Source organism: Cololabis saira, chromosome 3, assembly GCF_033807715.1.
Source record: "Cololabis saira isolate AMF1-May2022 chromosome 3, fColSai1.1, whole genome shotgun sequence".
NCBI lineage: Eukaryota > Metazoa > Chordata > Actinopteri > Beloniformes > Belonidae > Cololabis > Cololabis saira.
This window is the reverse complement of record NC_084589.1, coordinates 37,713,128-37,731,514: the sequence shown is the minus strand read 5'-3', so window position 1 is coordinate 37,731,514 and position 18,387 is coordinate 37,713,128. Positions and strand designations below refer to the sequence as shown.

Here is an 18,387-nt window from a genome sequence, read left to right as displayed (position 1 = left end):
GTTGAATACAGAGTGGTTTGCATAGACCTGTGGAAACATGTCGTACTCTACCTCTGTCTTCCTTTGAAGAATATACTTTTGTGATGTGAAAATAAAACAGCCCTTGCAGGAGTCGTGTTTCCAGGTTATATCCTGGTTTAGTCTTTTCTACTGAAGAAGTCGAGATCTGGGTTTTCAAGTGAAGCATAATTTTCCTGATTTCTCATTGTTGGCTGCAGAAATGCATGAATTCAAAATTCAATATTCGTCTCTGAACAAGCCAGACTTAAATTAAAGCTCAGTTGTTTTAAACAGTTTGAATAAAGGTTGAGTTGATTCTGTTTGTGGACGCTGCTTAACCCCCTGCTGTTTTCTGATGAAGGGATGTGGGGCTTCCACGACCGCGACCTGATGCTGCGGAAGTCGCTGTACGCCCTCATGGACCACGGGCTGGAGAAGGAGGCGCTGAAGCGCCGCTGGAGGTGGCAGCAGACGCAGCAGAACAAGGAGGTCCGTGCTCAGCCTGCGTTGAGGCGTCCGTGTCCCTTTTTAGATCTCACTGACCTTTCACATGCTGCACCATTGATAAAAAAATCATGTCTGTCCCATCAATGATGGACGAAGCTTTGATGTCTGGGCAAGGAATTGAATAAGTGCAATATCTGACCTCTAAATCGAAAATAGGTTTGCCTCTTTTATACAGCTAGAAAAGAAATATGATCTTCATAAATCACATTTCTACAGGTATTTACAGCTTGGAGGTTTTGTGGCTTCTAATTCTGACTGCTTCCCTTTGAGTCTTCCTGTATCTCTGCTAGAAACAATTTTAAAATGTAAAGTTCATATAGAACAAGTAATGGGCAGAGTCTATGCATTGCTTAATACACATAACCTGAACAGTCTTTGAATCAAGTGGGAAACAGACCTAGATCAAGTTCAAGTTGACTTTATTCGTACCCGTAGGTAGATTTGTTTTGCATCTCACACACAATCTTTACAGTCATTAATTTGACACAGGACAAATACAAAGAACAGGTTTACGACAACACAAGACAGACATGGCAGGTACTCGTAACGCTCACTGAACAGGATAAAAGTAGATGTAGCCCACAAGGCAAAGAACAATAAATGGAGGTAGAACCAAGGTCAGGGTTAGAAAAATAGAAATAAATAAGTTAAAAGCAGGATAGACCTCAGCAATAAATAAAATGCGTTAAGATTTGTTTTAAAAGAGACAGCAGCAGGGACAGAGCTGTTCCTATAGTGTGTGGTCCTAGTTCTGGGGACTATGAATCTGCGTCCTGATGGCAGTAGCTGGAACTCACTCGCTATGGGATGGGAGGCATCGTTGGGAACGGAGCTGGAGCCGCTGCAGCTGCTCGGCGTCCAGCGACTCCAGGCCCAGCTGAGTTTCCCCCAATCCGCCGACCATTTATTGATCTGGTTGAGTGAGGTCCTTTTCTTTTAGGGGCAGGTTTCCGAACCATGATGCTAGTGAAATAGTTAAAACAGATTCAATAAAAGCATGATGATAAAGTGTCATCATGGTCCTATCAATGTGGAAACGGGACAACTTCCTCAGACAGAACAGCCGCTGGTGTTCTAGATTAAACGATTCCAGAAGAAATATGGCAATCAATTATACGGCGAATGTACTCTTCCTCAATATGCCTTGGACACACTGTAGTTCGGTTTAAAATAGTACACCGTCTTCATTGGACCAAGGATAGATTGTCTAAAGTCAAGATGGATATTGACCCTATATGTGATCGATGCAGACAAGCTCCTGTACAGTTTTTGGCCGTCTATTTTTGAGACATTCTCTGGAATATGTGGGATGACAGTGCAGCCATCTCTGATTTCACTGTTTGGTGAACATGATGGCCTTCTGCTCTTTGTTGGCTAGGAGGCTTATTTTGTTCGAGTGGAAGGATGTTCTCCCTCCAACTTATAGTAAATGGATTAGAGAGGTTATGAGTCACGTTCATCTAGAAAAAATTAGATATACTGTAAGAGGATCCACCAGAAAATGTTATGCCATTTGGCAGCCATTTATTTCCTTTGTAGACGGCAGCTTATAATATATCTAGGTAACACAAATGTGTGTGTACCTTATTTGTATATTTGTGTTTTTTTTTATTTTTTTTTTATTGGTGTAGATGTCTGGCTGTATGTACATTTACTGAAGGTCCCGTACTTGGGCGTTGGGAGGTTTGGAGGAACTAGATTAGATTGTTTCATGTACGAATTGTATTATCTTTGGTTTGTTATACATATTTGAAAATTTAAAAATAAAAAAGACTTTCATTAAAACAAAAACCTTTTGAACACGTTGAAAGTTAAAACGAGCCCGTTTGTCCGCAGGGACACCGCCACATAAGAGCGATGACATGTTTGAGTAAATCAGAGGTTTTAAATAGCCGTTAATTTTGCAGGTCTATTGCCCCCAGGGCTGACTTTAATTTCCCTAACGAAGGGTTACACTCCTTACCTACCAATAAACCCCCCCCCCCCCAGGGTTGATTTAACCCCAGGATGTCCCTGTGAAGCCAGAACGGCACCAGAAGTGGGGGAGGTTTGGTCCTCGGGTGAATGTGACACGAGATGCACATGTTTAAGGTTTTCCTCGGTTCAGACGTGGCTCTGTTGCTGCCGGGTTCAAAACTGGAGGTTTGCAGAAGCTGTCGGAGCGTGAGGTCCAGTGGGACGGCATAACGTCTCTCTCTCTCTCTCCCTTCTTCTCTCCTCAGTCCGGCCTGGTGTACACGGAGGAGGAGTGGCAGAAGGAGTGGAACGAGCTGCTGAAACTGGCCTCTAGCGAGCCCAGGATACACTACAGCACCAACGGCACCAACGGGTGAGGACAATGCCGCCACTGTCCACCCACGGCACTTTTTATTCATGCACAAACTCCCGCGCTCGGTCAGGAATGAGCGGCCGGCCCTCGGGTTGGTTCCTCACAAAAACAGTGTGTTTAACCCTTTATGACCGGCCGGAGCGCCGGCGCTCCTGTTTGCATATTGATTTTCAAAACGTACAATTACAACCAAATAAAACAGAGCAATAATTCTTTTTGCATGTTGAACAGGAAGAGTTTCACCTACATAAACCTGCACCTGCATAAAGTGTCCCAGAGTTTTAATCCATTAAATCGTTTGGAAAAATCACATACTAATCCAGTAAAATTGCTACACGGAAATCTCCATAATTGACATCGCGGGTTATTTATAGATCCATTATTCCACGGTCTGTGTGAATACTCGATACTCTACTAGAAAACAAGTTCGGTCAAATTACCTGATAACTTTAATATCATTGCGCTGGATCAACTGCCAGGTGGTAACCACGGCAACGGAGATTCAGAGAAGAAGAGCTGGCTACCTTAGGACGGCGACATGAGTGATTTTGTCATTTCTTTTAATTTATTTGGTGAATTTAACAATTTTGATGACTGGGATGCAGAAGAGGAGAGAAAAGAAAATGAAAAGAAACCGGAGAAACGGCACAAGGAGGTGACATAGCCTCCGGAGCTCGGCTGTCAGCCGTCTCTCTGATGCCGGGCTGGAAACTCGCCAGATCACGTCGGTGACGGGTCATCGCAGTGAGAGCAGCCTGCAGGTTTACTGGGCTCCATCAGTACAGGAGAGACGAAAATGGAGCAACATTTTATCATCTCCCAATGCTCCGGCAAGCAGTGGCGAGGATCGCGAGCCACAAACTTTAAACGAACAGGCGGCTGCAGACGAGAGATTAAATAGTCTGCTCAGCCTCTCAAATTTCAACTGAAAACGCATTAAAGCATGAATAACTGATTTAATATTTATGTTTTTTGGTAAGTGACCGTGGTATAAGCGGGATAATGCCCTTCGAGGTGTACATTATCAGAAATATATGGACTTCACGGAGGGAAACTGGTTCACGCCCCCGGTTCGTCCATATATTTCTGATAATATACACCTCATCGGGCGTTATCCCTTACGTACGTCCTACGTTGACGTACATCATCACTTGTCAGCGTGTCATCAGGTTGGATTTTTTCACACCACTTCCCACGAAAAGGGAGGTAATGTCATTCCCCCGGGAAACTAGTCAGTTGGAATTTGTGCTCTTGTTTGTGCTTTTTGTCAGAGATTTTCACAAAAGACCCAACCCACTCACACCATACACACACTACATCAGGGGTCACCAACTATATTTGGCAGAGGGCCAGAATTGTACCGTACATTCACCTTGGGGGCCGGACCCTCAAATAAAAATGAAATAAAAATCAAATTTTGGCATAACATTATTATTTGATGTCTATTGTTTATATTTTTTTCCATTTCATTACAAAACTGAAGGCATTTTTAGCCTTTGAGTCAGTCTCCTATCACCTATACCACAGTCATCCAACAGGAGTGATAGATATTTTGTCTTAACTCAATTAAGTCAACAATTTATAGAGCACTTGAAAAACAAACACCACGGAAGTGATAGGAAAAGGCCTCTTAACAGGTAAAATGGCTCTCAAAGGCTACGAAACGAAAAGTTAATGTGGAAAACAGATCCTTTAACGATGACTGGACTGACACTACGCATTTATCATGCCAACCTTCAGAAATGCGTCACCTTTATGCCTCATTTGCAAAGAAACTGTTGCTGCTGATCCTCATAATTATGGAATCCAGTCGCGGGCCGGATTGTATGGTTGATGATCAGTGCACTACATACTCACTATACAAGCCCACACAGACACACACACATATTATGGATCCACCGGTTTACTGTGAGCAAAGTTTTGGAGCCGATTTCAGCGCTGGATGAAGACGCGATATCTAAACGCGATATATAAAATTATTTATCTCAAAAACTAAAGTATTAATTCATTTCAGATACATTTCCTGTGGTCTGAAAGGCTTCTGTGTTACTTTTTTCCAGTTTTGAGGGATCTAGCTGTGGGATTTCTGGGATTTATTTAGTTAGTATGGACTTGTAACATACAGATTATTAACCCCTATACTGTCTTTGGGTCAAAATGACCTAATTCTCCTATCCTTCTTTCCTCCTGCTCTCTTCTTCCTTCTTCCCTTCCTCTTTTCTCCCTTCCTTCCTTCTTTTCTCCCCTCGTACATTCTTTCCTTGTTTTCTCCTTTCCTTCATTCATTCTTTTTTCCCTTCCTTCCTTCTTTCCTTCCTTCTTTCCTTCCTTCCTTCCTTCTTTCCTTCCTTCTTTTCTCCCTTCCTTCCTTCTTTTCTCCCTTCTTTCATTCTTTCCTCCCTTCCTTCCTTCTTTTTTCCCTTCTTTCCTTCCTTATTTTTCTCCCTTCCTTCCTTCCTTCTTTTTTCCCTTCTTTCATTCCTTCCTTCTTTTCTCCCTTCCTTCCTTCTTTCCTCCCTTCCTTCCTTCCTTCTTTTTTCCCTTCCTTCCTTCTTTCCTCCCTTCTTTTCTCCTTTCCATCCTTCTTTTCTCCCTTCCTTCCTTCTTTCCTTCCTTCCTTCTTTCCTCCCTTTTTTTCTCCCTTCCTTCCTTCTTTTCTTCCTTCCTTCTTTTCTTCCTTCCTTCTTTCCTGCCTTCTTCCCTTTCTCCTTCCTTGACCCAAAGACAGCACAAGGGTTAAAGATTGGCTTGTATGGGTTGTTTTGATGCATAGCAAATAAAAATACTCCATAAAATGGCAGTATAGCATGCAGCAATGTAAAAATATGCTTAGGTGGACTTGTTCTTTGGTAGGTCATAAAGAGTGAAATCGGTGGTTGTGTTTTTCAGAGCGGAGTCCTCCGATGAGCCGGTTTACGAGAGTCTGGAGGAGTTTCACGTCTTCGTCTTGGCCCACGTCCTGCGGCGGCCCATCGTGGTGGTGGCCGACACCATGCTGAGGGACTCGGGCGGAGAAGGTGAATATGCCGGAGGCCTCCCGCCGTCCATCATCTGGGTCATGTTTTCAGAGGGGCTGTCAGTCAAAGCTGAGGGAAGCAGAACCCAGCTGGTAAATGATCAGTGTGCAGCTAGTGAGCGAGAGCAGCTGAGTTGAGCGTGTGGTAATTTCAGCAGCTTTCACTGATGTGAGCTGTGATGGACGACATTATCCCCCCTAAATAAACATGGTAGCAGTGCTGAGGTCACGGTTTTCAGATATTTAATGTGTGCGATGCTCTTCTCCAGCCTTCGCTCCCATCCCGTTTGGAGGCATCTACCTCCCGCTGGAAGTGCCGGCTGCCAAGTGCCACCGCTCCCCGCTGGTCCTGGCGTACGATCAGGCGCATTTCTCGGCCCTGGTCTCCATGGAGCAGAAGGACAGCTCCAAAGAGCAAGGTGATCACTTCATCATCGTCCTCTCCTTTTTATCCTCCTCTTAAAAAGGGGAACGTGTGCGATTCCAGGCGAGCTTAAAACGTTGGCCGTCTGTGGTTCAGTGACAAGCGGTGACTAATTGAATCTTAAATATTCATTGCCTCTCAAGTTAAATGCCAGATTAGTCTAAATACATATATATATAAATGTGTGTGTGCAGGATTCAATTCTATTTGTGCCGCACTAGTTCACAACTAAAGTCATCTCATAGCGTTTTACACAGAAATAAAGTGTAATTCAGTTCAATTCAGGCAAATTATTGGTTTTGTGGTTCAGGGACAAGTGGTGACTAATTGACATGAGGCTTTTAAATATTCATTGCCTCTCTAGTTAAATGCCGTGTGTGTGTGTGTGTGTGTGTGTGTGTGTGTGTGTGTGTGTGTGTGTGTGTGTGTGTGTGTGTCTACACTCATGTATACGTGTGTATATATATATTAGGGGTGTAACAATATATCGTGCCACAAAATTTCGTGATACAAAAACGTCACAATACGTGTCGTGGAGGTGACAAAGTGTATCACGATATTGGAATATTAATCTATTGTGTTGACTAGTAACGCGCATCCGAAAAAAGAAAAAAGTCAAATCATACATGAGAGAAACTATTCAGTTTGTGGCAAGATATTTTTACTTGTATGAAACTGAAGATCATAATGCAAACCTGACATTTACTTTTAGTTCAGTTTGTGGAAAATGGTTGGCCTGGCTTTCTCTTTAAAACTTAAACAGTTATAAAGCATTACAAACTGTAAAAATAGGGCAAATGCACAGCATTGTTTTGTATTTTGTGTCTTTCAAATAAAAGACAATTTTTTCCAGTCATATGTTCCTCATTCAAGGTTGTTAAAAAAATACTGCTATAATATCGTACCGTATCGTGAGATTAGTGTATCGTTACACCCCTAATATATATATATATATATATATATATATGTATATATGTATGTATGTATGTATGTATACACCGTGTGTGTGCAGGTTTCATTTCACTATTGTTGCAGTACCAGTTCACAGCTAGTCATTTCAAAACATTTTACACAGAAATAAAGTGTAATTAAATTCAATCCAGTCAAATTATTTGTTTTGATCCAAGTCCTTCCAAAAGAGTCCAGATTTAAAATGTATATGAAGCCGGTTGATAAAGTCAGTCGAGCAAAGGAGCCCAACAACCTGCCTCTGTGTTTCACGTTGGGGAAATCCTCAATACTGAAACAGCACAAGATAATAGTGGAGATGACCACTAAGGTCAAAAACCTCCAGCAGAACCAGACTCTGACTTGACATGAAAGAGAGGCCAATAAACGGGGAGAGATTAGTCCAAGACTGCAAAAATAACGACACAGTCACACAGGACAGGTGAAGAGACGTCATCACATCTCCCCGAGCTCTGATCTCATCTCTGTTCCTCTCTCCACCTGCAGTCGTGATCCCGCTCACAGACTCGGAGCACAAAATGCTGCCGCTGCACTTCGCCGTGGACCCCGGGAAGGAGTGGGAGTGGGGGAAGGACGACACGGACAACGTGATGCTGGCGAGGTAAAAACAGAAACACAATCTGACGTCCTGTCGGGAGGCCGGACGCCGTCAGACGGGGGGCGTTTAGCTTTCAGCAAACTTCTTTCCATAAAGGTCACAATCATGACAGAGGAAAAGCAGAGAGGCATCTGTCCCTGGAGCAGCGAGTCAGGTGTCGGCGTGCCGGGATTGACCCCTGATTCCAGATTAGCGACGCTGGCTGCCGCTGATAACCAGATTAGCTCTAAATACCTTCTATGAACGAACATGAGGAACCGGCACCGAAATAGCAGCTCTGCAAAAGTAAACAAACCAATAACCTTCCACCCGCTTCACGCCGGGCGGCAGGTGGGGATGATGTTACACAAGCGGGCCGTCGGCGGAGCTGTGCCGAGGCCCGCCGCGGCGAGAGATGCTCGCGGCGCGTTTGTCATTTACTCGCCCGCTCTGAGCTGATTACCGGGTTATTTTTAGCAGCAGAAAGTCGTCACGCCGCTCTATTATTAGTCTGCATAAATGAAGCGTGTTTGAAATGGCTTTTCTTTTGAACTCAAGTAACGATTTAGGGGTTGTAAGATGCCCTGATCAGCTCTGCAGACGAGAATTGATGTGGTTCCCAGGAGGAACTCTGTTACCCCCTTTTCCACCAAACCGGTTCCAAGGGCTGGTTCTGGTTCTGGTTCTGGTTCTGGTTCTGGGCCAGTGCTGAGTTTGGAACTGGGACTTTTTGTTTCCACTGACAAGGAACTGGCTCCGGGCCAGAAGAACCGGTTCCAAGGTAGCACCAACTCTGTGCTGGGCTACAGGAAAGAACCGCTTACTCATGTTTCCATTCCTTTACCAAAATCAAATGCAATGAAAAGAACTTCTATGTGCTGGGCCGTCTCACAGTGGAACAGGTTTATGCCATTACTAAAGCAACAAGCAGAGACCGTTTTAAAAAGCAACTAAAAAGGTTCCTTTTGGGTACAGACATAAACAATGTTTAATATACATTTTGTGATGTACTATATAGTGTATGGAATATACAGCTTAATGTAGTTACAAATTGTGGTGATTACTACTATAGTGATGCTAATGTAATGATGTGGGGGGAGGGAGGGGGGGGGGTTAATGGAGTGATGTCATTGTATTTATTTATGTATTCATATATTTAAAGTGTAAAGTATTATATGACGTATATATGTAAATGTACTTTTATGTGAATGTACTTTTAATCTTCATGGACCCCAGGAGGACTAGCTGGCGTTTTCTGTCCGCTAATGGGGATTAAAAAAAAACGTATGTAACCTGAGGGGGCGGAGTTATTGAGACCAACCAATAGCAAGACTGAGAGACGGAGACATTTTCAAATAAGAATTAATCTGAATGCAGCAAAGCATCATGGGTCTGAGGAGGAGACAACCTGTCTTTTATGGCCCTTTTCCACTAGTACCTACTCAGCGCGCCCCGGCTCGGGACGCCTCGTCACGCCTCGTACCGCTTCCACCCACTTTGTGTTCGTTTGTTTTTCCACAGCCAGGTGAGAAGTGGGGGGATTGGGGTTGGCGCTCATCAGAAATCAGCTGGAGCCGCGAGCGGCTGAGAAAAAAACAGAGCGCCTGGTGGATCTGGTCGTTCCTTATCGACCGTCTACATCCCTTTTTAATTCTCTCGTCAGCCACCAGGTTTATGAACATCTGCACCTCAGAGTTGGATCATGAAACAGACGTTTGCGCTATATAATAAAATCGCCGCGAGTCGCTCTCGCGCTGACTCCCGCTTCCTGATTCAAACGTCTGCCGGCCCCGCCCCCCGACCAGTCAGTGGCGTGGAGGGTGATGATGTCAGATATAGTGCCGACTCAGCACGCTCCGAACCTCGGCAGAAAAGATACAGAAAAAGTATCTACTTGGCACGGCTCCACCCGCCTCGGCCCGTAGTGGAAAAGCGCAAGACGGGGGCGTGGCTGGTAGAAGCGAGCTGAGTAGATACTAGTGGAAAAGGGACATAAGAGATGTGTCCACGGAGGAGCTACGTGGACCAAGTCCTATTAGAGCAGATACCTGGTTGTTGCTGTAACTTTCACGCAAACGCAGCGACGTAACTGACATTTGCAGTGACGTAATGACGTGGCTCCCCTTAGCACCCGAGCTGTGGAAAATCAAACCGGTTCTCAGCTGGTTCCAAGTTGAACAAACTTGTGAACCAGAACCCGCCCTGGAACCGGTTTGGTGGAAAAGGGTTGCGTGTCGGAGCCTGAACTTGTCCTTACTTTCCCCCCCAGTGTGGCTCTTTCCCTGGAGGCCAAGCTGCAGATGCTGCACACGTACCTGACGGTCACCTGGCTGCCGCTGCCCTGCGAGGTAAACGACCACACCGACCCACTCAGACACAAACACTCAGCTTCTCAAATCTGAAACGAGCACGGCGTGATCTCGGCGAGGTCGCTGGACCTGAACGTTACGCTCCACATCGATGTCCCACGCATGGAAACAGAGGAGCATTCAGGTCGTAGAGTCACGCCGTGGAAACATGTGACTGAGGTCTTCTTGTGCTGGAATCCGCTGAAATCCTGGTCCAGACCATCCGTCACGGGTCCCTCTTCTGTTAATGTTCCCCGTAGATTATATTTTAAAAGTAAAGAAGAGATCCACTACCGTAAAACTAGGCCTGTGTTGAAAAAATCGATTTTCCAATTCTAAATCGATTCTCATATTAATTCCTAAAAATCGATTCTTATGTCTAAAGATCGATTTATTTTTTTTATTTTTTGTTTTTTTAAATTATTTTATTTTTTTTCATCATTTTCGCCAGGTGAACTTTAATACCAGTAGTCGGACACACAGTTTGTCATGACACTTCTGAAAAATGCCAGGTGCTTCATGGCAATATGTGTGCGTGGTGACAGAATAAATTAGATAAGTTAAAATTATTTGTTTACTGCATGAATGTTGCATGTTTGAGTTATTTATTTCTTAGTTATTTCACAATAAATATTGTGAAATTATTATTTTACAGTCATATAATTCAGGCAACAGCTCAAAAAACATTTTAAATAACACTAAGCCAAATCAATATCGAATCGAATCATGATAATCGATTCTGAATCCTAAGAATCAGAATCGAATCGATTCTTGACATTTGAATCGATACCCAGCCCTACATAAAACACCTAATAAAGGCCCAGCATTTATTTGGGACCATCGTTTATTAACTGTGTGTCGCGTCGTCCGATACCGGGTGGATGAACGATGGAGCTGATCGCAGACCGGCTGCAACGGGTTGTGGAAAACTGAACTTTGGGCACCGACAGGTTGCCGCATCAGCCTCACAACGAAGGCCGAGCTCCAGCGAAGCTATAACACGACCACAGCGGTTATTCCTGGAGCTCTGGTACATCTCTTTCCCCGTTACTCGTATCACCGTCACACGCTTGTGAAGTATCCGAGCTACGACTTTAGCCTCTAGCTTTTCTCTCCATGCAACCTCTGGCACTTGGTGTTTTCCGTAGCTACGTCTAAGAATTTGGTTTTATTCTGTTAATCTGGCCGCTGCTTCTCCGCTATTTTTCATATCGAACTACATTTAACTAAAGTTGAACATGGTATTTCATGTGAGAAGCCGTGCAGCTGTCCATGGTGCTGAAACGCCTTTCTCTTTGATACACGAGCCGCTCAACTTCATAACACGTCATCAGTGAGGTCCCTCTCAAATTAGATAAATAATCAATCACTTTTCAGTTCGTTTAACGTTATTTGTTTGCGTTTAGGTCGGTTATATTTGCATACGTAGGGCCCGATGAAATCCGTTATTTTTTTTTTTCATTTTCAGTGTTTTTTTTGGTTTTTAATTTTTGAGAATTTGGTTTTTAGCATTTGATGCAAATTTAACCCCAAGATAGTGTATAAAGTAATGAAATATAGACAATTTATGCAATTATAACTGAAAACTTTTAATGTTTTCATACTTTTAAACATATTTAAAAGGCAAAAACACAGAACGTGTCCATCAAAACATTTATTATTTTTTCTTTTTCATACGGTAGAATGTTTTTTTGGCTACCAGAAAAACAATGTTTGACCTTCATTGGCCTTTATTCGGGATGTTTAATATTAATAATATTTTGCTACACCCGGCGGATAATTGGGACTCGGTTTTTAGCAATTTATGCAAATTTAACCCCAGGACAGCATATAAAGTAATGAAATATAGACAATCTATGCAATTATAACTGAAAACATTTCATGTTTTCATACTTTTAAACATACTTAAAAGGCAAAAACATTGCAGTAGTTATTCTCATGTCCATCAAAACTTTTTCGTAAGTCATCAGTGAGGTCCCTCTAAAATTAAATAGTCAGTCACTTTTCAGTTCGTTTAAGGTTATTTGTTTGTGTTTAAGCCGGTTATATTTGGATACGTAGGACCTGATGGAATCTGTTTAATTTTTTCCATTTTCAGTGTTTAAAATTTTTGAGAATTTGGTTTTTAGCATTTTATGCAAATTTAACCCCAAGACACTATATAAAGTAATCGAATATAGACAATTTATGCAATTATAACTGAAAACTTTTTTTTAATTTTTTCATACTTTTTAAACATATTTAAAAGGCAAAAACATTGTTCAGTTTTTAATTTTGAGAACTTGGTATTTAGCATTTTATGCCAATTTAACTCAAAAAAAGTATATAAAGAAATGAAATATAGACAATTTATGCAATTTTAACTGAAAACTTTTAATGTTTTCATACTTTTAAACATACTTTAAACATAAGCCTAACTACATGGAGTGCTGCTGGGTGTATGAAAAGTATACTTCAGGTGCTCTTCGGCATGGGGATCCAAAAGATTGAAAAACAATTTAGAAAAACCGAGGCACTCAAGAAGTTAGAAAAATATAAAAAGCCTTTATTGAATCATGGCTTAGTAAAAGTTAAAAAATGCCAGCATGTTTTGACCATGTAGGCCTATTTCAAGGCAGATAACAAAGACCTAGACCTAGAGTGCCTCAGTTTTTCTAAATTGTTTTTCATACTTTAAACATATTTACTTGAAATTTTATGGTCTTTAATTTGCCGTCTGATTGATGGAGTTCAGGAGTGTGTTTTCACCCGCGGGTGTTTCTCTGTCTCCCCGCAGCAGGCGCCGCTGGCCCAGCCGGAGTCTCCCACCGCCTCGGCGGGGGAGGACGCCCGGACGCCCCCCGACTCGGGCGAGTCCGACAAGGAGTCGGTCAGCAGCAGCTCCAACGGCAACGGCGACGCCGCCGCCGGGCCGGCGGTCAACGGTGTCGCGGCCAAGAACGGCTCGTCGTCCTCGTCCTCCTCGTCCAGCAGCGGCTCGGCGGCGAAGGACAAGAGCAAGAAGGACAAGGACAAGAAGAGGGCCGACTCGGTGGCCAACAAGCTGGGCAGCTTCGGCAAGAGCCTGGGCAGCAAGCTGAAGAAGAACGTGGGCGGCCTGATGCCGGGGAAGAGCGCCGCCGCGGCTGCCGGCGCCAGGCAGGAGCTGGGCGAGAAGAAGAAGGGCTCGTTCCGCGGGAGGAAGGGCAGCAAGGACGGCTCGCCCTCGGCCCAGGCCTCCGAGGATTCTGGGAAGGGCTCGCCGTCGTCGGGCAGCGAGCGGCTGGCGGGGGCCGGCGGCGGCGGCGGCCTGAGCAGCTGCGGCGGCAGCAGCACGGAGAGCGACGGCTGCAAGTACAGCGCCGACGTGAAGGCCAGCCTGGGCGTGCTGCGCGGCGCCATGCACGGCGACAGGAAGCTGGTGCTGGCCAGCCTGCTGGCCACCAGCAACCGCCAGCCCTTCCAGGAGGAGATGATCCAGCGCTACCTGGCCGACGCCGAGGAGCGCTTCCGGCTGGAGCCGGAGACGCCGCGCCGCGACGCCGAGCGCAGGGGCCTCAACGGCGCAGCCGAGCCGGGCTACCGGCCGTACGAGGCCCGGGAGGAGCCGCCGGAGGGGGCGGCGCCCGGGCCCCGGCCCGCCTTCATGGACCCGCCCCCCGCCGTCGCCGCCGCCCCCCCCACCCTGCACCTGCACGGCTACCTGGACGCCCGGCGCCAGCTGGCCGGCGGCTCATACCCGGGCCTGCCGGCGTACGCCACCCTCCCCCGGCACTGCCCCCCCGCCCAGGGGCCCCCGGGCCCCCAGGGCCCCGCCTCCCTCAGCCCGTCCCGCCTGGCGCCCGACTACCCCGGGGCGGAGCTCGCCGGCTACACCAACGGGCTCCGGGACGGGCCGGACCCCCGCGTGGGGGGGCAGGCGCCGCTCAGACACTACTCGCTGGGCAGCGCCGGGGCCTTGCCGGGCCTGGCGGGCCTGGCGGGCCACCCGGGCCCCCCGGGACCCCCGGGGCCCCCGCGCTGCCGGACTCCCACCTGCACCTACTACGGACACCCGGAGACGGGGAACTACTGCTCCTACTGCTACCGGGAGGAGCTGAAGAGGAGGGAGACGGACCCGCCGGTCCACCGGTTCTGACCCCGCCCACAAAACAATAATAATAATAACAATAATAATAATAATAATTTGAAGAGTGGCCTTTTTGTGTTCCAGTAAAACAGCTTCAGCGTCTGAATGAACAAGGGAAAGGCAGCGATCTCCCTCTTTTCTTTCCTTTTCTTTTTTTTTTTAATTTTTTTTTATTTTTCGAAGCTGTTGTCATTTCCTGTTGAAGGTGACGCGTCGCCGTGACGACGGGAAAAAAACGCTGGTTTCTGGCTGCTGCGGTCGCGTTAAGACCAGAGGATAAACTAACTGCACTTGTGTTACATTGTGTGTGTGTGTGTGTGTGTGTGTGTGTGTGTGTGTGTGTGTGTGTGTGTGTGTGTGTGTGTGTGTGTGTGTGTGTGTGTGTGTGTGTGTGTGTGTGTGTGTGTGTGTGTGTGTGTGTGTGACAGAGAGAACCTCTCCTCCCGTCTCCAGACGCCTCCCTGTCTCCTCCTAGTGGAGAGAATGTAAACTGCAGGCGTTCATGACACTAAACCTACACACTACGTTAGACTCCTTAACTTAAGCACAAGAACAGAGGGAAAAACAGGCACAAAAGTCTCATGTTTGGGTTGTTTCAGTATTCCCACAGATCTTACACGACTGGAACCGGGCGGTCTGATTGGTTCGTACCTCGGGGGGTCGTGAACTCACCTTTTAGCATTTGCATTATGCAAACTGACACCCGTGCAATGCTAACGGTTAAGCCCTCTGTGGTCTGTGGTGCTAATGTCGCGGTGAGCCCGGGGAAACAGATGTCACATCAGTTCTGCGCTTTTCTTTCGTCAGATAAACTGGATTTATAAAAGATGTCAGCTTTTTAGGGAGCGTTGTAGAACAAAGGCGTTTCTCCGAGGTCTTCCTGTCTTCCGTAGGAATCGTTTTCTCAGGTTCAGTGATGCAAAAGCGACACTCGTGCTCCGCGGAGGAGATCTCTGAAACTAACGTCGGGAAGGTTTCTGTAAGTCCCTGTTTGGAAATGAGGGAACACTTCTGCTCTGACGGTTTAAAAATGTCAAACATTTTCATATGGTCCCTTTATTGTCCGGGATTTGACCTAAAAGAGACTTATTCACCCCTTTTTATTTATTTTTTTGACACTAAAGTTCCGTTTTGGGCCTCGTCTGGTTCAGTTACAGGGTACGGCTCTTTGGAGGTCGGCGTTGCGGTTTCGGAGGTACAGCGAATGCAGCACGAGCTGATAGGAAGGTTGAGGAGGTTTGGGGGTTTGTGATGTCGGAAATCTGAAAGTTTCACTGAACGTTTATGAGTTGACGAATAAATGCTCTCAGTCGCAGAAGAGGTGATTTTTATTGCTTTTAATCCCTAATTTGTCCCTTTTTAAACCCGCTTTGACCCCATGTGACCCCCGTGTGCTTGAACCTTTCAGGCCCGGAGCAACTTGGAGACATTTTGAAATCAAATCAGTTTGAGTTTAAATGATCAACATGAGGACAAAGATATGAATTCTTGATGATATCAGAGTATTAAACCTCTCAAATGTCCAGTAAAAGCTGGAACTTTAAGGTGTTACAAAGCTAGTTTTGGGGTCTAAGGTGTCCCCACGAAAAAGCGCGTCCTAATATTTCTCTGTTCAGTCTTTCACTGAAAATCGAAGAGAGAATTTTTTGCACAGTCCAAGCGCTCTCGACGACGTAGACACAAAATGCCGTTGATGTGGCGAGGGAAGAGGATTTAATTTGAAATCTGACCCAAGTTTCGGTGCCGGTGTCGTCCAAGCTGGTTCCCCCAACATCTGTCCACCGCTGGTTTCGTGTCGTCAAAGCTGCCCCTAAAATTCACAAAAAAACGACTAAGAATTTGGGCTGAAACTATTGATGATTATTGAGTAAAGATCGGAGCTTTTCTCTCCCTCGTTATTTCACTGTCAAGACTTTATGTCGAGCTGATGTCAGATTAAATGCTAAATTATTTAAAGTGGTAATATTTCCCCCCCTTTCAGTACGGTTTACATGTTTGTTTTGTTTCTTTTTGCTCATGAAGTTAAATAAAAGCACAAGTCCGCCTGCAGTTCACTGCCGCGCCGGCAGAGGGCGCCCCCGCGCAAAAGTTCAAACAACCAGGATTTCTCTCTGTTGTGCTGAATGAACTCTGTTGTTACTGTACATTTAATGTCGCTGAAGCTGCTCAAAGAAGAGGGGGGGGGGGTGTCTGCTGTGCGTTCAAATGACAATAAAACACTAAAGTTTTGCCGTTTTCCCGAAAAAAAAGAAAAGAAAGGAAAAAAAACAACCTTTGCTGTGTGAATGTGTGCTGATGTGTGTCCATGACGGGGTTCTGATGAAACTGAGACCCGTTAAAGTTCCCCTCCGTCTGTGAAGATGGCTGTTTCTCTGAAGTAATACGTCTCTATGTTTTCAGACTTCTTCACAGGCTACGAATATGTTCATTTCTTTGTTTTGTATTTAAGAAGAAACTGAGGTTCAGAGGTTGTATAAATATGTTCCGAGTTATTTTTGTAAGCCCAAAGTTTTCCAGTGTTTTTTAAAAGGGTAAGAATGTATATTGTTGGATATTTCCACAGATCCGAGTGAAAGGAGGGCTGAAGTCGAGCCACAGATGAGCTCTGTCGCTGAAAAGTGTCCTCAGCGTCCGATCAAACCATTTGAGAATATATATAAATATATTTATAGCATTTTTCTATTATTATTAATAGGTTTCCACATGGAGAGTTTAGTTGAGATGGTTTAGGATGCTTTTTCTCTCGTTGGTTGTCGTCTAGCAGTCTGGGTTTTATTTGTTTGTTGCTCTTCTTTTTTTTTTAATTATTTTAATTTGTAAATCTTGTTTACGTTTGACTACGCAGCCACCTACTTGTGCTCTGCTAAAACTCCACACAAACAAACAGACAGACAAACAGACACGTTGACTCGGCTCGTTTTCTCCGAACCGGAAGAGAAGAGGCTCAGAAATGTGGATTTTTGTGTGTTTTTGTTTTTTTTTGTTGTTGTTACTGTTGATGTTTTTGCAACACAACTGACCCAAAATATTTTTATATGTTGTGCAACACTGTCATTTCTGTGAGGAGCAGAATAACCATTAAAGACATTAACATGAACGAGTTGACTTGCATGGGACTGGAACTGTTGCATGTAAACGGCGTTCTGCTTTATTTTAACCCCATTTTAGTTTTTCCTGCCCTTTTTTTCAGGTTTTTTTTTAAATAAAAAAAAAAAATATATATATATATATATATATATATATATATATATATATATATATATATATATATATATATGTTGTTTTATATCCCCCCCCTTTTTTTTCTTTTTTTTTGAGAGCAGAGCCCTGAGGATGTGTGACACTGCAATCTGGATAGAAAGAGCATTAGATTTTATGTTAGTTTATTATTTTATTTTATTTTTTTGCACTGTTTGAATAAATTCTCATTGCATTTCAAGGATCTTTTGTTTACCTTTTTTTTTTTTTTTTTTACTTTCAGAGCCCCCAATCCTACGGAAGAGTATTAGGGCCAGGCAGGAGAAAAATAAAAATATTTTAGAGGAGGAATATTTATTTTTCATTATGCACTTCGTGAAAAAGAAGTACAATTTCGAGAAAAAAGTTGAAATGTATTTCAACTTTATTCTCAAAATTTCAACTTTATTCACGAATTTTTGACTTTATTCACCGAATTCCGACTTTATTCTTGAAATTGTATTTCAACATTAATCTCGACATGTCAACTTTTTTCACGAAATTGTATTTCAACATTATTCTCAACATTTTGACTTTTAATCTCGAAATTTCAACTTTTTTCTCAACATTTGGAATTTTTTCTCGAAGTGCACAATAAAAAAAAAAATCTTCCCCTCACAAATATTTTTATCTTGCCTGGCCCTAATACTCTTCCGTAATCCCCACCCCCCCCTACTTTTATAATTTTTGTCAGGATTTATTTCACGACACACCTACGTTAGTCCTCTGCTTGTAACCCATCACACACTTTTCTGGTGCCCGGGGAGCAGTTGGGGGGGCCCTCGGGGGCCCACGGGGCTCTCTTTTACAAACTCTGGGGCTGAAGCTGCAAAACCCGGCCGGCAGTTCCGTGCAGATAAAAGCACCAAGTC

At 44.5% G+C, this 18,387-nt stretch overlaps 1 protein-coding gene across 3 annotated transcripts in view; it reads left to right on the top strand.

The window, feature by feature from the left end:
- The window catches only part of otud7b (OTU deubiquitinase 7B), a 48,959-nt gene extending 31,584 nt beyond the window's left edge, over positions 1-17,375 (top strand). For all 3 annotated transcript variants that reach the window (XM_061717434.1, XM_061717432.1, XM_061717433.1), the window contains exons 6-12: positions 362-489; positions 2,730-2,836; positions 5,726-5,853; positions 6,122-6,271; positions 7,732-7,846; positions 10,092-10,170; positions 12,947-17,375. In XM_061717434.1, coding sequence (XP_061573418.1) covers positions 362-489; positions 2,730-2,836; positions 5,726-5,853; positions 6,122-6,271; positions 7,732-7,846; positions 10,092-10,170; positions 12,947-14,287 — 2,048 coding nt within the window. In that variant the 3' untranslated portion in view covers positions 14,288-17,375. The remainder of the gene's footprint in view (positions 1-361; positions 490-2,729; positions 2,837-5,725; positions 5,854-6,121; positions 6,272-7,731; positions 7,847-10,091; positions 10,171-12,946) is intronic.
- Positions 17,376-18,387: the final 1,012 nt, after the last annotated feature.